Source organism: Ambystoma mexicanum, chromosome 10, assembly GCF_040938575.1.
Source record: "Ambystoma mexicanum isolate Mex_15411 chromosome 10, UKY_AmexF1_1, whole genome shotgun sequence".
Classification (NCBI taxonomy): Eukaryota; Metazoa; Chordata; class Amphibia; order Caudata; family Ambystomatidae; genus Ambystoma; species Ambystoma mexicanum.
Window position 1 is genome coordinate 606,879,400 of NC_090932.1, and position 20,337 is coordinate 606,899,736.

A 20,337-nucleotide genomic window follows, 5' to 3' on the forward strand; every position below is an offset into this window, starting at 1 on the left:
AATGCTTGTAGGATCTGGGCAGGTTCAGTTGCAGGCAAAGCTTTTAGATGTGTGATAGACCCTGCTCCAACTACTGGTCTCCCTGGTGTGCCTCCATCTTCAGAAATATCTGCCTCCCTAGAGTGCAGTGTGCCCCAGAGGGTAAGAAATGAGAAATTATAGTGCTTGGTTTGTGCTGTCATAGATCCAAATATCTGGGGCCAGATGTGCAGACTAGACTGATGGCAGGGCTGCACTTAGGTCAGTCCCTTGACCTGTTCATATATTAGTCTTGTGGATGGCAACAGGGCAATGTGCAATGAGAATTGCTGCATGCAAACTGAAGAGGCGGCTTTTGCAGTGTGCCACATTGCACACAACAATCTTTGCAGGCACAAGGTCTACAGCGCATAGAAGGCCTCCAACCTAATATATACATTCCCAATGTAATTCACGATTTAATTTCCATGGCAGCTCAGTCTTTTAGAGGGACTTTGGCCACAATGGATAAAAAGTGATACTTTTCCATGTCCTCTACAGGGAATGAGAGAAGCCCACTTTTCACTTGATCACATTGCAACTCACATGCAGTTGCAATGTATGCAATTTAGTAGGGCAATGCAAATATTTTGTTTATTGCAACTTTTCATGTTGAGTAGCACTGACTTTTCATATGCAATATCCTTTCGCGCATCAGGTCACTCTTTTTAGGTATTCTTTTCTTAAAGAGGACGTGTTGATGGAAATGAAGGGACATACAAGAAATAAAAGAAACAAAAGGACACATTAAATATAGTACTTTAGAATTTTTTGAAAGAACGTTTTTCAAGTTTGGAACCAGAATTATTCAATGAAACACATATTGTACTCCCCAAATGGCTTCAGGTGAATACTTGATAAACTATTCTGTATCCTCCGTACACTAAATATGCTATTCAGCTCACCCCTTTTTTAAACACATTTAGTATAAAATTGGGTACTGCACTTGATACATTGGGATATCATTACTTTCAGAAAATGTTTACTAAATCTTATTCTAATAGTTAAAACAATTACTGCACACTCTCCCCATGAAATAAAAAGGAAAAAGGCTGAAACAATTGGAATTTTAGACTAGCCGTAGTTTGATTTTATAATGATTCAAAAAGTCTAGGTTGGCATTTAAAAATATTTCCAACAGTTTAATGGATTGGATGTTTTAAAAATATATTATTGTTAAAAGTAGTTAAAAAGTGCATGTCACATTATTTTTGTAAACTATGAACTTGTTAGGTGAACAGTGCTAAATTAGTTTTCAGATTTTTGAGACAGTTGAAATTGTTTACAAATGTTTCATTATATTTTGCAATAATTAATTATATTGGAATTTATATTTGGAAGCTTTTAAAGTGTGTTTTGTGATAGAAAAGGCAAAACTAGTTAAGATACAATTTGAGAATGATTAAAGTATTGTGATTGGTAGTTAAAATAATCTCACAAGCTAGTACATATTGCTATATTTTATACATATTTTGAGGGTTATCTTAAATGCCTGTAATTATTTAAGAAAAGTGTCTTAGAAGGTTATAATTTTATCAGAGAGTTTTAAAAGTTTAAGTAGTTTAACTAGTTTAACGTCTGAATATTACATAGACATTTTTACTATGTCATTGTATATTCCAAAACCTTTAGCAGAACTCTGCAAATGTTTATTTGAAAATGTTTAAAACATCTACATACATTTAAAAGCCTTTTTAACAATGTATTACATCCTAATTAAAAGTCCAAGCCATCCTTCAAATTAACAATGTTTTAATCAAAACTAGTAAAGGATCGTAATTCCAAGTAAATTAAGTATTTGCTAAAGATACTGGTAGCTGTCTTTTCCCACCAAAATCTCTCAAATATAGCTGTAGTCTAATATGAGTCTGGCACCTTTCTTGTGATCCACCAGAAAAAGAAGACATGCCCAAGTTCTGCGATCAAAAAACACTTCTTAAGCTCTTTTGTTTAGTTCTGTGATGATGTTAACTTTGCCCTGTTTAAAAAAAATCATATACTTTTAATTGTAAGAAGAAAATCTAATGATTTCTGTATTATGCTTTTGTGTCAAATATTTATATTGTCTGTCTACAGGTAAGATCTTAAGAGGCTTTGTACCTGCGTATCCCGAAAACCTCTGGGTGGACGTCAAAACCTTTTGCAATGGCCTCCCTTTTCACGTTGTATTTGATGAAGAGGTAAGACCACATAACAGTAAATATTCCTTCCATACCATAAGTGTAGCAGTAATCCCTCTTTCTCAGATTTGCCAAATAGACTCGTTTGATATTGGGTATTTTTCAGAAGTACATGTTCAAGATAATTATATTCTGTTACATAATGCAAAACATGCTGGTGTCATTATCTCACAGTGGATTCACTACATTCTGTCATTTCAAATCCATGTTTACTACTTTTCTATGATATATGGAGCACTGTGATGCCTGTTGTTATTGCATGTTGGACCTGCAGTCATGTATTTCCAAACTCTCTACAGTTTACAATGCAATCCAGGCCCAATGGCTTTAGTCTATTTACACATTTTACAGATATGTCATAGATATGCTTTCTTGGAGGATTAGTTGTGGAGCAAGGCAATTTATTTTATGCGATGTTTGTGATCAAAATGAGTGCACCTTTGCGCTCCCCAAAAAGGTACAGCTAGTTATGCTATGTGTAATAGTTCAACTGAGTAAATTTTATGTTATCAGTGACAGCATTACCTTTGGTGTGAATTAGGTTTATCAATTTTAGCAGCCCCACAAATTAACTTCTTCATGTTTAAGAAATTAGGTTTGTGTGTATGTGTGTTTGCATATGGTAGATATTTATTTTATTTATGTATTTATTTATTTGTAGACATCAGAGGAAAGCAGTGCATTTTTGGCACACACATGCTTAACAAATTTAACATTGATAACAGAGCAGAGGACATGGTTCCTTAACAATGGGTTGAGATAATGTCGAAGGTGCAAACCCAAATCAGGGATGAGGACAGGACAGAATAGCATAGGAACAGGAAGGTGGAGGAAGTGCTAAATTATGGATGAAGGTGAGACAGAAAGTACTCTACAGCAGCCTGTGAGGGCAAGTTGAAAGGAAAGCTGGCTGATGGAGTAACATAGAGTGCTAGGAAATAGGCGCTTCAGAAAGGAGGAGGGTTTTGTGGTTGGATTTAAATAGTGGTAGAGTTGAAGTAATACAGGCAGGGTGAGGTAGAGCATTGAGAGGGAGCACAGGTGGCAGAAACGAGAGGGAGCACAGGTGGCTTGAGTTACTAACGGTGCCTGTGACTCGGGCAACCCCATCCCATGGAGTCTTATGGGACTGCATGGAATGAGGAGTTACTGGCATCTCCAGGTAATACCAGGATATTCAGCGGCGGGGACGGTACAGTTGTTCCCCGGTATCCCACCAGAATTGCCAGCGGGATACTGAGAAACTCATAATGAGTTCTTTTTTATCTGGAATTTCAACTTAGGTTGTTTGAAATTTTGCTATCTCTTTTTTGTGTGTGATGAAAAAAGGGTACTGGTTAATAATTGTTGGTCGCTACTTTGTACGTTTGTTGGGTTTTTCAATTATACTTCAGTACCAAAATATTTCCTTTGTATGTCCTCGATTAGTCGCAAGTGCTGTTCCAGTTAGTAGAGTGTGAATTATTTATCTAGTTCTAGAGCTGGACCTTTAGCACTGTGAAACCTATGCACAAGAGTTTGCAATGTTGAATGGTGTGTTGCTAACTTGTTCATGTGATGAAAGCTGCTTTTACAGATTTCTCCTGGACTGCAGCCTAAAGATTGTCCTTATAGTCTGGTGTGGATGTGCAATGGACAGGATACCATGTTTTTTAGAGTTCTGATTCTACTTTTGTCCTTTACTTTAACATATTGCTTTAGAAATTGAGCAGTTTGAGCGACTGTTGGTGCACATTTGCATGTTGAGCTACCTACCATTTGTAGACTAAATTAACTGTCTGAACATGAGGAAGATTTGGTTGAATATTTGTTTGGGAACATTTTTCAATTAGAGTTTCTGTTTTCAAAATAGCTTATCCTACTATTTCATACCCTCTTCCATACGCATCTAAGGCAATTGGATTTGTTTGTTCTTGGCTGTATGATTATTTTAAGTATGGTTCTCTGGTAGTAGTGTGACCCAATTCACCAGTACAACATTTGCAGAAGTTATCTATATTCACATTGCACATGTTCCTAAGTTTTGCATGTCATTTTTATGTACATTTGTATTTGTTGATTTCATTTTTCTTAAAACTAATATAAATAGTTGACTTTGTAGTTTCAATGCACTGTCAAAGATTGCTTCTAGGACAGTTTTCTTTGGCAATTCACAAGTGAGGAACGTGACTTTTAGACTTTTTCATGCGTTTGTTGAGGATTCTACGACAGAACAGTTTTTGCCAAATTGATTTTAGGGAATTTTTTATTGACACTAGACTGACATTGGAAGACATGGTTTACATGTCTGTAGTGTTTGTTGGAGGTTCATCTTCTGTTGAAATAGTTTTAGGAGGTCATTGTTTACCTTCTTTTTTGATAGAGGTGGAGGAATTCCAGTTATGATGGTGGTTGGTGTGGTTGTACTTTGCAAGAGGAGAGCTACTTCTTATCTTGCTTGTACATATTCTATTCATTGTTTTATTTGCGGGTTAGTGTATTACTCTGCCTTGTTTTTACCTGCATGATATTTTCTCTGTTTTCAAAATAGCAGATTTTTAGTTGCCATTTATGGCATCTGTGAAAGAAAATTGCATTTATTTTATTTATTGGACATTTGTATGGCACCTAAACAGGTTTTTCCAGGCACCAGTTTTTCCAGGGGTGGGGATGTAATCAAAATGTAGAACAACAAAAAACGGTTATAATGGCCTTTATTGACAATTCTAAAGTGCAAGTGCATGATTAGGTGATAAATGCAAGGAGAGAGAGTAAGGGCAGAGTGCAGGATTGGGGTACCCCCAAGGGTTTGGGCGGGCCAGTGCTGGTCAGGCCAAGGCGGCAAGTGGTAGGGGAAGGGGGCAGGGAGGATGAGTGTGGAGGACAGGGAGGAGCAATTTGGGAAGGGAAGGGTTCCCAAGGGCAAGTGCTGGCAAAGGATATCGGAGGGACCGGTAGGGTCTGGACTGGTCCCTCAATGACTCTGATGAAACCAGGCCCCAGTCACAGCAGCAGATGGAGAGTTAGCAAGGGAGGGGGAGAGGGAAGGAAGAGGAGAAAGGGAGGAGCCAACTGAGGAAAGGGATCTACCTCCCACTCTCTGCTGGGAGGAGCATTTGACCTGCAGAGAGTTGGAGCCAGAGGACCAAAGGACTCTGACTGGGAGGTATTTAGGGAGGGAAAGCTGGATGTTAAAAAGGTCCCAGGCCCCAGATAGCCTTGTTGATAATGCAAAGGGCTTGAATTTGATCCTTGCGGTCACCGGGTGGCAGTGAAGAGATTTTAGGGCTGGAGAAATGCAGTTCCTGGGCTTGAGACCAAGGATAAGTCACGCAGTCCTATTTTGAATGAAAGAAAGAATATTGTCATCACATTCCAATAAAGTGTGCCTATTTTAATGTTGTTATTGTTTGTTGGTAGAAAGAGATGAGTTTTTGTTGGACCTGATAGTGATTGGTTTATGACTTTGTACAAGTTATCGAAGCTGAATTAATAATGGGGTAGTGGGATAAGGAACAGAAAATGTGAGTCTTGGAGTAGTGTGGCGAGGAAAAGGGAGGTAATGATAATGTAACAGATCAATAACAGGGTCCTGGGATGAGGATGGGGGAGGTTCGGATTAATGTAACATATTAGTAGGTCGGTAGTGCCATGAGGAAGAGGGAGGTTGTGGGAATGGTGAGGACGCTAATGAGGTACTGGGACAAGGAAGAGGGAGGTTAGGGTTATGTAATTAATTAATATTCAGGTGTTGGAATGAGGAAGAGAGAGTTTGAGTCTTGGAGTACTATGATGAGGAATACGGAGGTACGGCCAGATTAATAATGTGAAAGTTTGAGCACTGGAGTACTGTGATGAAGAAGAGGGCGCTAATTATAATGTAACAGATTACTGCTAGGGTACTGGCAATAAGAAGAGGGAGGTGGGGTTAATGTAACATATTAGTAGTTGGGCAGTGACATGATGAAGAAGGCGGTTGTGGAAATGACATAGACTACTAAAGAAGTAATGGGATGAGGAAGAGAGAGGTGGGGTTTATGCAATACATTACTAATTATGTACTGGGATGAAGCAGACAGAGGAGCTCCTTTTCTACTGAACAGTAACGTAAATGGATGACATAAAAACCGTGTATAAGGCTTTTATGTCGTGCATTCACGTCACGGTTAATTTTAATCCATTTGTGCGATGGAGAGGAGGAGCGCAAGGGCGAGGGGCGGGTCCCCCTGAATGGGCTATCCACGGTCACTACCCTTTGTCCGCAGACTTTGAAGACTGGAAAATAGCACAAAAAGTTCACTGAAGTGAAGAGGAAAGCAGGGAATCCTAGTAGCAAGGGAAAAGATCGAACTATAAAGTTGGTAGGAAGCAAGCAAAATCACTTTATATGTGTCCACTGTCAATGGGCACTGATCGTGAATAGCCGCGGTTGCGTTATGACATCCATGGCTTTCAATTCCACAGCAGCACTGCTTTGGTGTTCATGGACTAATTAAAAGTGCATCATGGGGTTGCAGACATTGGCGCCTCTTCGAGAACACATCTGAAATGAGCGGACATTTTCGTCAACTGCAGTCATCTTAATATTGTATGTGGAAGTGAGTTATGAAAATGTTTTAGTTAAATATAAAGATTGCCCATAATTTTAGTTTTTAGTCACTTATTACTAATAGTCCATACTAATGTTTAATTGTTGACATACATGTTACATTTGCATTCATGCCTTTTCTCTCTTCTTCCCTTGCATCTATATTATTGTCCACAGACGTCAATTGGTGTTTTTCTCTAAATAAATACTATATGTATATATTCAGTGAAAAAAACTTTGTTAAAGGGTTTTATGGTTAAGTTGCGCTACTAAAAACCTATGAAATTCATTTGTGATGTCATCTTTGATGTCCAGGGTGTTAGTCTTAGCAGTGCACGGTGGTGGCGTGAGTTATGGTTGCTTAGCTTACCATTATTTGCGAATGTCAGGGGTTTTCAGTTTTACTTGGAACCATAACATCCCTTTAACAAAGTTTTTTTCACTGAATTTCATAGGTTTTTAGTAGCGCAACTTAACCATAAAACCCTTTAACAAAGTTTTTTTCACTGAATATATATCCCGTCCTCCTGTCCGCAAAGTTTTGAGGCACATTTATTTTATTCAGGGACTTCAACATTGTTTGTAGAATACCCGCGCACATGCGCATCACACACTTGAGTCCTATGAACATCGCGCCTCTCTGCAACTGTCCGTCACATGTGTGTCACACTTTTAATTAGTTTGTGGACCCGAACACTGTCTGTAGAACACCCACGTGCATGCGCACAACCGTCACTGTGCATTTGGTGTCCTGCGGACAGCCGTCCCATTTGGGAACGTGTCCGCGACGTCATCATGTGACCGCACCCACGCTGAGTGTGTGCCCTTATTGGCGGACACTGTCCGGGACACCAAACATTTAAAAAGTGCTTTTTTCAACAATCCAAGGTATTTTACAGTAAAAGTTCACCATTGCACATGTCCCACACAATGTCCCTGCCAATCTACATACTTTTTGGAACTTTTTGAGCCCGTTCTTGGTGAAGTGTTCGGGGACGGTGCAGATGTCCGTGAAGTGCACCCCAGCATCCCTATAAAAGGCCACACCCCAGAGCTGATCCTCATTCTGCTTTTGGATTTCCAAGATTTACAACAGGACAATTGTGCAGGTTGTTGTTCTTGGTTCCTGGTTCCTAGTTCCTGGTTATTAACCTTCCAGATGGCATCCTGAATTGATTCTGCTGCTACTGCCTCCGCCTCAGCACCCCCACTCCCTCCACAACCACCACGTCCCCAAGGGCTTGCAGAGGGGAACAGGCGTGAGGATGCAGAGGAGACAGATGAAGAGGATGAAGAGGATGAGGTAGTGGAAGTCCCTACTACTAGTACTCATCGTGATTCTTGGGTGTGGCGCTTATTTACCACCGTTGATGAAAAGTCAAAAGCTAATGCGAACAAGGTGATCTGCAATCAGTGGCACATGGTGCTGAATCGTGGCAAGCCTGGCTCGTATCGCTTTGGTACTACATCAATGAAGCAACACCTAAAGTCATTCCACGGTGCGGCTATTCGTAAGGTTGTACCTTGCAATAAACAGGTTGAGTTCCTCTGCAGCAACCTCTGTTTCTGCTCCTGTCACCACAAAAGACACTCCTGTGGGACAGTGCATCCCTCCAGCTGCCTCACAGGCCATTCATGATGCTGTTGACCCTTACCTTTCGAGGGTCACAATATTGTGCATGAACTGCGATGCAGTACTCTGCAGGGGTGAGAACCTTTGGATTGTTTTCGAGACTGGGGTCAACGAGCATGAGAAGGTCTGTTCCCTACCTCAATAAGGCCCACCATACATCTTCCTCTCTCCACCTGCCCTTTCTTATCCCCGTGGTTGGTGTCCCTTCCTTACCCTCCTTTCCCCTCCTTTCCTTGTGTGTTGTGTTGAAAAACAAAACATATATATAAAAAAATAACAAATGCTCTTTTCAGAGCTGCCTTTCACAGTTTAAAAATAGAAATGAAAAATAAATAGTGCAGAGGCTTGTGCATTTTCTAGAAGTCTGCAGACATTTATTTTTTGTGAATGCTGCCCTATCAGAACCATTGCACTTTTCTATGGGAGGAGGTGGCGGCACTGAAAAGAGCCTTTTTGTGGTGTTTTTTTTGTGTTTCAAAAACTTCAAATGGTCAACACCTATTGCAAAATGGATTGCTGTAATTCCAAAAAAGGTCACAATGCATTTTGTATATTTCGCAGAAAAATCTGACTGTCGGCATAAGTAAGATGTACTCCATCTCTGCGCAAAATGTGTGTGGTACAAAACATAAAGTTTTCATTCTGAAAAGAGGACATACCAACATCTCTCAAAAAGGCACAAATAGCCTTGTTAACATTGCGCCTTGCTTTCTCCATTTGTGTACCAAATGAAAAAGAATGCAGCCATATTTGTCTCTGCACAATATGGGGAAAAATTACTCTGGAGTTTGGATACATGTCCATGACTCTCCCAAGTCCTTCTTTCGTTGCAAATTGCAAAGAGATTCCAGGCCCATGTCCTAAACTGTTCCCTCCACAATGAATAATAATAATGTCTGGATGACGCTGTGTCACCAAAGAAGCACAAATAGGTACCAAATCTACCCACTTCATTCCATGCACTCCATGCAAGTGCACTTCCTCATGAGAGAATCCAAGATGTGCAGCCACTCCACAGCGATCTGCATGCACCTCCAACCAATTTATCCATGAATCTCCCAAAATCCAAACAATCTGCTTTCTGAAACACACAGCCATAGCTATCTGCTCTTCTCTCAGGAATAATACCTAGGGCCTCATTACGAGGCTTGCGCTCCTGTAATGAAGGGTGCCGGTATGGGACCGGCAGCGTTCATTACAGGATGCGCAATTACGAGGTTCCCTTGCGGGACCCGGAGCGGACGTCTGGTAAAACCAGACGTCCTTTCCGGGTCCCGCGAGGGGACCAAGGACCTAATAGCGGGCCTGTTATTAACGGGCCTGTTATTAGCTCTACCCCCTATGGGGGCTCAAATGGGAATGGGGATTGGTTCCTTCAAGGAGGAATTACCGGGTCCTTCAATGTTGGAATGACCCGGTTATTCCTCATTGAAGGAACCCGGTATTGGAGCCCGGCTGGGCATGGCTGCCTCCATACTAGTAATGAGGCCCTTACTGACAAACTCTCTCCTTACACAACACACCCAGTAAACCTTATTGACCAATCCCTTGCTCTGCTCAGTCTCATTTGCATGCCTCTCAACCCCAAAATCCCTGTATGTAATACGCGCTGTTTGCGGACAACCGCGCTGTCCGCGGACAAATGAAAATTTTTTCTTTTTCTTTTCTTATTTTCCTCCAAAAATCTTCAGAATAGCTTCTCCAAAGCAACCCTTTTGTTCCAAAATAGCGTGGCATTTCTGGCATTTCCCATAAAAGATAAAGACATGCCATCTTCTTTAAAATAAACAACATTACCAGAATCAATGTTCTCATTATTACAAAAGAACACAACAGCTCTACGCATTAAAGCAAATATGCCTCAGTTGATTGCACACAAAGCAATATTTTGCTGATGACAAAAAACACAACTATTGTCCCATACTGCTCTAGGTAACAAAGCAGAAACAATGACCTTGGCATTTGGAAGGACTTTCATGATTGCCTGAACCAAGTTTTACAGATATTGCAACAAAGTAGGGGCACTGATATAGCCCAAAAGCACAGCACCACAGTGTAGGATAACTACATGTGGACTATGAAACCTAGCCATAGCCTGACAAACTACTAGAATTGCCTGCAAATTCAAATCAGGCACAGTTCACCACACCACATCCACTCCTTTTGTGTCAAAATGGTTAGCCACATTCCTAGATTTAGCATACTGCTCCGAACCATTCACACACATATTTCCAATCACCAACACCCTGACTTTCTGCACCTCCGCCATCTTCACTACACACAGCCCCTCTCAATACGAAGCAGAACCTCAACACCTGATTGGCTAATCCTCAAAATACACTCCCACATCATGCTCGGAAACCCCAGATGTGGCATGTCCTGTCTGCGAACAACCACACTATCTGTGGAGCGCGTAACACTGGGGAAGCCCTTCTACCCTTTCCACTGCACTCTCTGCACCACTTCCTCATTGGCTACTGTTAAGCAGTCACACAAGCATCCACCAATCACATCCAAGAACTCCACATCTAACTCTGTCATCACAGATCAGCACTTTAGATGTACTATTGATCACTCTCAGTACAATTCGGCTGTGACTACAAAGGACCTACAGCAACAACTACTATAAAACTCCCCACGATTTCTACTTGCAGATTCATGCACATCCACATGCATGAACACAGACTGCAGGTATGAATATTTTCTACACACTACATGTACACCTCTTCTAGTAATGCAATACATCCCGGGAGCATAGCTCAGTGGCAATGTGCGTGCCTTGAAAGCAAAACAACACAAAGCTACACAGATTCGATCCCCGGGTCCGCACTTAGAAACCTCTAGGTGTTTAAGCACATTATAAATAAGCAACTAAGACAAAATAATTACGCAACTAAAAAACAAACAATTCCTGTATCAGCACCTCGATACCAGTGGGCTGTGTAAGCGCTTGAAAAATGTAAAATAAAATAAATAAAAATATAGCAGAGTAACTGCCACTTACCCTGTATAAACTGTAAAATTACTGTCCTTTCTCCCATCTGCTATGATGAAGTGTTAATTGCAAACCTTTCAGCTCTCCAAATTTTTGTTTACACACACACCTATCTAAAAAATATTGTTTCATATTATAAAATGGGAAAAATAACAGTATCATTATGAAAAAGACTGTCCAGTGTATTATAAAATTACACGCAGCCAGGATGAGTACATACATCTTCATTCAAGCACACACGCAGACAATATCATTTAGAAAGGCTCCCAGATCAAACAACACCACTGCCTCTATATGAAATCCTTATGCTTTATTTCCCACACCTTCACAAAGCCATACATTAAATGCTTTTATGTACAATCTCTGCCATTTACCCTGTAAAAATAGCACAAAATGCATATGATTATTTCTTCTATCTCTTAACATCCATTAACATAACATTAAAAAAACAAGTGTGCTCTATACATTTACTATTATACTCATTTGAAAAACATATGCAACTAACAGATTCTAAATAAAATATACAGGATGCACATAGGCAAAGGAAACTGCAAAATAATGTCTACATTAACAAAAGTGCTATAAACACACATATTCACTAACCTCTTTCTTTTACAATTTCAGTGAAGACCACTCTCCTGAAAAGCAGCAGCATCTGAAGTACGAACAAGGACTTAGAAGAAACCTACTCTTTCCATACAAAAAGTAAGTACAAACTAACATAATGTTCTAACTGTTACTCAAACACACTAGCATTTTAGTATTGTAGAAGAAACAAATATATTAACCCTTTACCATTAGATGTCGTATTAGTGCTTCCCCTTACCAGTTGCATACTTTATATTGTCTTCTGAAGCCCAGTATACTAACACACAAATACAAGACTAGCCTTCCCAACTTGATGTAGCTGCCCATTGCACAATCACACACCTCCACAATCATACTTACCATCATACTCAGACACTCATGCACAAAGCATGCATACACTGCACAACAGCCTGGCCCACACTTTCTTTTTTTTCTCCAACAGACCCCAATGAATGCCTACCAAAAAGCAACTCCGTAGAAAGCAACGCCGAAGTAGAGCAAATCAAAATAAAAGTGTCCAAAATAAGCATCAATCTCTAGCAGATTTTGTACAAGAAGTTCAACCAAACAGCTAATACAGTCATTAAGTGAACAAAAACAAGCTTCCAGAACAGAAACTTTTCCTCCTCTATCAAAATGTAAAACCAAACAGAAAGTGATTAACAAGACTTCAGCTACCACTACTGCTAATGCTGCACCTATAAATCTTGAAGTAGTGGCAAGTAAGCATACCAAAAAAAATGTTTTACAAAAAATGTTCTGCCACAGAGTCCTACAGAACCTTTTACAAACAGGAGAGAAATCATGTACAACCCTTAAAACCTACCGTAGAAAATTAATCCTTCTCGAAAGGAAGTTATTTATTTTAGTTTTAAACAGGATGAAACCACTAACAAAACTAACTACTATACTACAAAAAAGACTTCTCAATAAACGGAATATCAGCAAAAATAGCTTCTTAAACATCTGTGGAGGTGAATGGTGTCACACCATGACCACAGAACCATACTTTAATGAAGAAGCATATAAACAAAAGTAAACAAACCCAGTTGCCATACATAGCAGTGGACGAGGGTATGAAAAACTTAATAACACCATTATGGAACAAGAAACTCTGTTCCCAAAAATATCCCCAGAAAACTCAGAATCACCTCCCCATTCTACTCAACCAAAACGTCCAGTCTACAAATTGCCGTGCACATCAATGTGTAACGTTGCCAAAAAGTCTTTCAAATCTTTACGCCAGTTCCTCAATCAGTATGTAAAAAGCAAAGACAAAATCAAACTGAAATTACTACAAAATATGGATGCCTGTCCAGTGCGCAAATACACAGGACTACAAGGACATTCATTAGCCTGCATTTCAGGACCTATTTGCGAAAGCACCTTCCATCATGTCAGAATGATATCAACACATCATTCAACTATAAGAAATCTAGTCCAAAAACTCGACTATGCTAAATGTCCTGCTGCAGCACTAGCCAATTTAAATAACAATCTTCTACATGGTACAGAAAAGCAACTACTCGAAGAAATAGAGCATATCCAGAGAAAATATTTTGGAATTGAAAGCCACTTACAAAATGAAATAGCTGTACAATAAACTAGCAACTACTGTACAAATAGCAACCTTCTATTAAACACATACAAAACAGAAATTCTAAAGTTTAAAAGTACCTCAGCTGAAGTACCAAACCATGTGTGTGTGTGTTGCTGCAGGACTTCTTATAAAAGTACCACAAAAACATAACATACAAAAGGTACAAAATAGAAGACAATGAGATTCAAAATGGTTCTAATTAGCTCACTACCTTATAGCAGAAAATAAATACGACATTACTGACCCCTTAATCCTTTGCAATTACTGCACTGCAAAACTTGACAACAGCCAAACACCTTCACGTGCTTTCACAAATAAGTTGGAATTATTCCCACTGCCAGAACTCCGGCAACAACTAAATGTATATGAGAGCATCCTAATTCAAACTGTGCACCCATTTCAAGCAATAAAAGGCCTCCAACCAAAAACAACAAAATGACCTCCCTCTGAATTAGTCAAAGGCATTTGTGGCAAAGTAGTTTATTTACCATTAGATCTCAAAGAAAATGTACACATTCTAGGAGTGCAACGGCCAATAGGTCAATCTTTAATTGTCTTAGTAAATGGCATACCTACAAAAGACAAAAAAATTTGGCAACAACTCGTGGACTTACATAAAGTTAGACAAGCCCTGCAATACCTAAAAAACAACAATGAATGCTACAAAGAAGTTAATAATGAAGAAAACCTGAGACAAACCATTGAAATAATTCAAGAGTCACCAGAAACTGGTCAATTTGAACTTTTAAATCCTGCTACAGAATCCAATATTTTAGACTATTGTACAATTCATCCTTTACACTCTAAAGACAATATAGACGATGCACTGGAAACGTACCAAAAGCGACAAGCCAAAGGATCTCCAATCAGCATATGGGAAAAAAGTATAGAAGCACAGGCCTTTCCTCTACTGTTTCCTACTGGAAAAGGAGGAAGGTATGATGATAGACCCACAAAGATAACAGCATTAGAATATTGCTCTCTACGAATGTATTCTGACGACCCCAGATTCAGACAAAACGTGGAATACATATTCCACCTTCTCTTAGAAAGTGAACTAGCAACTCTATGCTATGGAGTTGCACACACATTAAAATCAGGTACCATTTTCAAAATATGTCAGCTAAGCAATTATTACAAAAAGTGCAAGAAAAAGATGATGTTTTACAGTCATGTATTACAAATCTTTTATCAAACATGCGTGGTGCAAAAGAATACTGATTCTGACGCCACAGAGATGTACACTGTATGATAAGAAACCTTGGCCCACCCACTTGGTTTGTTACATTAAGTTGTGCAGAATATGCATGGGAAGATTTATACGATTTCCTACGCATAGCAAACAAAAATATAACAAACATAGATATAAAAACACCAGGAGAACTCTGCTCACTAGATCCTGTAAATGTTTCAAGATATTTCCATCATCGCTTCATTGCTATGCTACACTTTATTTGTAATAAGTCTGTTTCTCCCCTCGGAGAAGTTCAACACTTCTTTTGGAGAAAAGAATACCAAGCCAGAGGAGCACCACACAGCCACATGCTATTGTGGATTAAAGATGCTCCTAAATTTGGTCAGGACAGTGATGCCACTGTTTTGCAGTTCATCCAAAAATATGTCACTTGTGAAATTCCTTCACAAACAACACATAGTGATTTTCATGCACACATTTTACAATTTCAAAGACACAAATGTGGAAAATATTGTCGCCGCAAATATAAAAAAAAGGAAATACTACACCAAATTCCGCTTTGGTTTCCCTAGACCAGTTTCAACAACAGGTCAAGTAAACAACTTCATGTCTTCAGTCAGACACAGTGTCAAAGGTAAATCACCTAAGAACACATATTACATAAAAAGAACAGAAGAATAAAAATACATCAATGATTACAATGCAATCATTGCCCTCCTATGGAATGCAAACATAGATGTGCAGTTCATTGCAGACAATTCCAATGCAGTTGCATGATATGTCACAGCCTACTTGACCAAAGCAGAGAAAACAGAGCTTCAGGACCTCTGGGATGACATATCATCTGACAAAACACTATCACAGAAATTGTACAGTTTAGGCATAAAAATGCTCTCTCATAGAGAATGTGGCTGCTATGAAGCTGCAGACCATTTAACCGGTACTGCCTTGTAGAGAAAATCTGACAATATAGTATGGCTAAGTCTTGGTCCTGCTAAATCTAGAAAAATAGTTTTCAAATTATATGAGGACATAGAACCAATAACCAAAATGATCCCAACAGTCAAGACATTTTGAAAAACAATTTACTAGACACATACTACCCTAACAGGAGTACCACTTTGGAAACCATGTGTCTCTATCACGTAGCCCAAAACTTCACATACAAAAATAATGTTAAAACAGATGAAAAGAAAGGTAGATACAGAGTGGTAAATACCAAACACAGCCTAATTAATCACATCAAATTGTCATTAAAAACTCCTCAACATAAAGAACTGTATGACATGTCCCTGCTACAACTTTTTAAACCATGGGGAAAAGAAGAAGAGTTACTGGATACATATGACTCCTATGAAGACGCTTTCAAAGTAAATGAAAGCACTATTACAGACGTAAACTTTACACAGTACCAAACAATGTTGGACAATGAACAGCAACACGAAGAAGAACTCTAGGCCCAACAACAAGTGGACACGCCCGACAGTAGTCAACCTTCTGTAACAGGAAGCCAAGAACCACCTGGACAGCCACCAATAGCAAATGAGGCAGAATTAGCCATGATAGAAGTAGAAAACACCATGTGTCAGTATGAACAAGCTACAGAAGACTTTGATGTACTAAAATCACAACTGAACAATGAGCAGCGTAGCATTTTCCAAGAAATAACAAAACAAATTGAACATGGTGTACAACATGAAAATAAAAACTGTACCTGCCAAGACTACAAACCTATACTGCTATACGTGAGTGTTGAAGCTGGTTCAGGCAAAACATTCTTAATCAAAATCATCAGCAAGTTCCTTCAACAATTGACAAACAACAAACTGTCAGCTGTTGTAACTGCCCCCACAGGTTTAGCTGCCTACAACATAGGTGGTGTCACTTTACACCGATTACTACTCCTTCCAATAGAACACCAACATAAATTAGACTATTACAAACTTTCCACAGAAGCTGGAAAGCGACTACACAGAGTTTTCAAACAAATGAAAATGCTGCTAATAGATGAGGTGAGCATGGTCTCCAACCTAATGTTGGCTTTTATTCACCTCAGATTACAAGAGGTCCTCAAAACAGACTATGAACAGCTCTTTGGAGGAAAACACATGATTGTTTTTGGAGATCTTCTTCAAATGACACTTGAGAAAGCTGAACCTATTTTGAAAAGCTTAGTGCACAAACTGTGATATGATATGATAATTTCTTTATATAGCGCCTATACACAATGGGCCTCATTACGACCCAGGCGCTAAACCATGGTGCTATTAGCACCATGGTCCATGCCGGGGTCCGCCATGGTGAATGGCGGAATGACCGCCCTATTCCAAGGTTGGCGGGGCGGTAATTCCCCATTCACCATGGGCCCTTCCCCATTCCCATTTTTGCCCCATAGGGCTCAATGGGAATGGGGAAGGCGCTAAGTACGGTGCCGCAAAATGCGGCACCGTACTTAGCACCAAGGTCCCTTTGCGGCACCCTACTTTAACGCCTGCTAAAAGCAGGCGTTAAGGTCGGGTCCCGGAAAGGGAACTCGTAATGAGGCGTTAAGGGTTTAACGGTGCCGACACCTTTTACGGCGCCGTTAAACCCTTAACGCCAGGGTCGTAATGAGGCCCAATGTGTTTCAAAGCGCTTCAAGACAAGGAAGGGAACAAAGGAAAATACAATGACATTCTTAGAGGCAATGAACAGTGAGGATGTGAAATTAACTATCGTACTCGGCCTGACGACATTTTAGATAGTGCAAGAGCTAAGACATAGATAAGGAAGGGAGGGGGAGAGTGGGAAGGAAATGGAAACAGACAGGCGACTACACCGTACTAGGCCTGACGACATTTCTGTCGTAGAAACACAAAAGGTCAGGGAGAGGGGTGCAGAAAGGGAGGGGAGGAACAAAACAAGGGACTATCGTACTAGGTCTGAAAACGTTTCAGATAGTGCTGGAGGGGGGGACAGTAAGGGGATGGGGGAGCGACAGATGAGGTTGCTATCATACTAGGTCCAGGGACAATCCTGATAGAGTAAGCGCATAGAAGAAAGTAACGGGAGGAATAGGAGGATATAGGAAAAGGGAGAGGGGAGGGGAGGAGAGAACAGAGAGTACGTTATCAAAAAGAGTGGAGAAGCAAGAGGGGAGAGCGAATACAAATGCAGAAGTCAGTAGTAACACATAATGTTGCAAGCTAGGATACAAGAAGAAGATGGGAACAGCATGATTCAGGGCCACCATGTGTACAAGATGCAAAGGAAGTCCAGCATGAGAGCTGAGAAAGGGTGATGCACCGTGAATCAATGAAGTCCATAAAAGTAAAATACACCATTGGCCACAAGACGGTGATGGTGAACCAGAATGTATCAGGACAGACTCCTGTGTGCGGGAAAGGGGGGGCACAAGGGAACAACACAGGTGGACTAGAGAGGGTGGGGTTGGCCTGTGGGGACAGAGGGTGTAAACACGTGTTGGTGCATGCTTACCTGCCGTCTTAGCAGACGGTTGGACCCTGCATCCTCCTTGTCTGAACAGGGCCAAACAGGAATTGCCCTTTTCTTTGACTGCCCTTCACTTTGGACGCCCAGCGAGAGTTAAGAGCAGGAAGCAAGAGGCAGGGATAAGAAGGTGGGTGGTGCTTAGGCCAGGTGACCTAGATCCACTTACATCTGCTCCCCAGCTGCAAAGGAAAAGAGACTGGAGGGCTCCTTAATTAGGGAAAAGAGCAGCAAGCAGGAAGGCACAAGGTGGGCAGGGCTTAGGCCAGGTGACCTAGATCCACTTACACCTGCTCCCCAGCTGCCGTAAAACTCTTGGCAGCATAGGAAATGTCAACCTTTGGCAACATTTCTAGTACAGAGAATTAACAGAAAACATGCGCCATACTGCAGACCTCACATACGCCAACATTTTAAAAAGTATTAGAGTTGGTGTACTATCTCAAGAAGCACAAGCAATATTAAAAACCAGGCAAATCCATGCACTCTAAGGCCATAACTCATGTGCTACTGATGTCATGGAACAATTAGCACACAAAAATGTCAATTGTATGTCCTTGATGCCAACTCTTGCATGCTGTTCAAAATTCAATGAAACAATGTTGAAAAAAGAAATGCAACAAATAATTGAAATTTGCTCCACAGATAAACTGGACGTACATGGTATGACACTACCCATGTGTCAACAAGCCACAACAAGACTAAATACCCTAGAAAACTACTGCTGGTTTGGAGAAAATATTAAAATTATCTTTAAACTGTAGAGTAATGCTTAAACGTAACCTTGACGTGGAGCAAGGACTATTTAATGGAGCACTTGGTACAGTTGTTGGCTTTCAAACATACCCACGTGACAACAACATTCAATTTGTCAATATTCTCTTTGATAAACTATCAGAAGTTAAAAGGATAGGACGCTCAACAGCCCGCTTCCTTCTTTTCAAAGACGTATATGTACACAGAGAACAATTTTCTCCTACTCTAGCATACGCAGTTACCATTCACAAATTACAAGGTCTTACCCTAGATGAAGCATTAATAGATATTGGTAGCACAGTCTTTAAAGAAGGCATGAGCCATGTAGCACTAGCACGCTTATGTACACTTGGCATGCTATTTCTAATCAACTTTGATGCAAGTAAAGTAAATGCAGATATTCCTTGCGTTCTAGAATACAATAGGCTGCATCCACTCCACACCCTCTATCTAAAAACCTATCCTGTTCCACAAAAAGCAAAATGTTGTAAAAGAAAACTACTTCAAACTGAAACGATACAGGATATCACTACAATTCCTCCAAAGACTAAAAAAGAAACTAATACTTTATCAAGTGCCACAACCAAAGAAGAATCTACTGGTCAAAGTAACTCAACTACTTCTTCAAAGAAGCAACATACACTCCGAACAAATGACTTCGACACAGAACTGTCAGGTCCATTCAAATTTTCAAATATAACTGCTGTAAATTGCTATGCAAATGTAGCAATAAATATTCTATTCCAATTGCCACCAATTATTGAGAACATTTACTTACACAGTGCAGACCAATTGTGTTTGCAGATGTTAGTCCTTCATAGAAATGCAACCAACTATCCTGACAACACTCAGTGTTCATGGAATATGACAAGAATTGGACTACTGTGCTGGAATTGTCAAATTCACTATAAACTCACAAGAAGAGCCACAAGAATTTCTAATGTACTTTCAGATTTCATACATGTGGAAATATACATGCACTCTCTGCAAACATGTGGCACAGGAAGAAGTCCCTAATGAACACTTCATTTATGTATCCATACCTAACTGTGAATCCATTCCATTTCAGCAACTTGTACAAAATGCAAACCATGGCAGATTATGTACTACCTGCAATCCAGATAATCGCTCCACCTTACAAATACAGACACATAGTAAATACGTAATAGTAATGCTTTTACGTTACATGCAGATGGTACCAAAAACAACTGTAAGCTGACTGGATTAAAACATTGTCAAGTATCACTTGGTAAGAAAACCTTCACAACAATAGGTATAATATACCATGCAGGAGCCACAACCAATGCAGGTCACTA

The 20,337-nt window shown here is 40.0% G+C and overlaps 1 protein-coding gene across 2 annotated transcripts in view; it reads left to right on the forward strand.

Annotated features, from left to right (window-relative positions):
* Positions 1-20,337, forward strand: part of LOC138491587 (guanylate cyclase soluble subunit beta-2-like) — a 707,294-nt gene that overhangs the window by 318,362 nt on the left and 368,595 nt on the right. For both annotated transcript variants that reach the window (XM_069618174.1, XM_069618173.1), the window contains exon 8: positions 2,095-2,198. In XM_069618174.1, the coding sequence (XP_069474275.1) occupies positions 2,095-2,198 (104 nt within the window). The remainder of the gene's footprint in view (positions 1-2,094; positions 2,199-20,337) is intronic.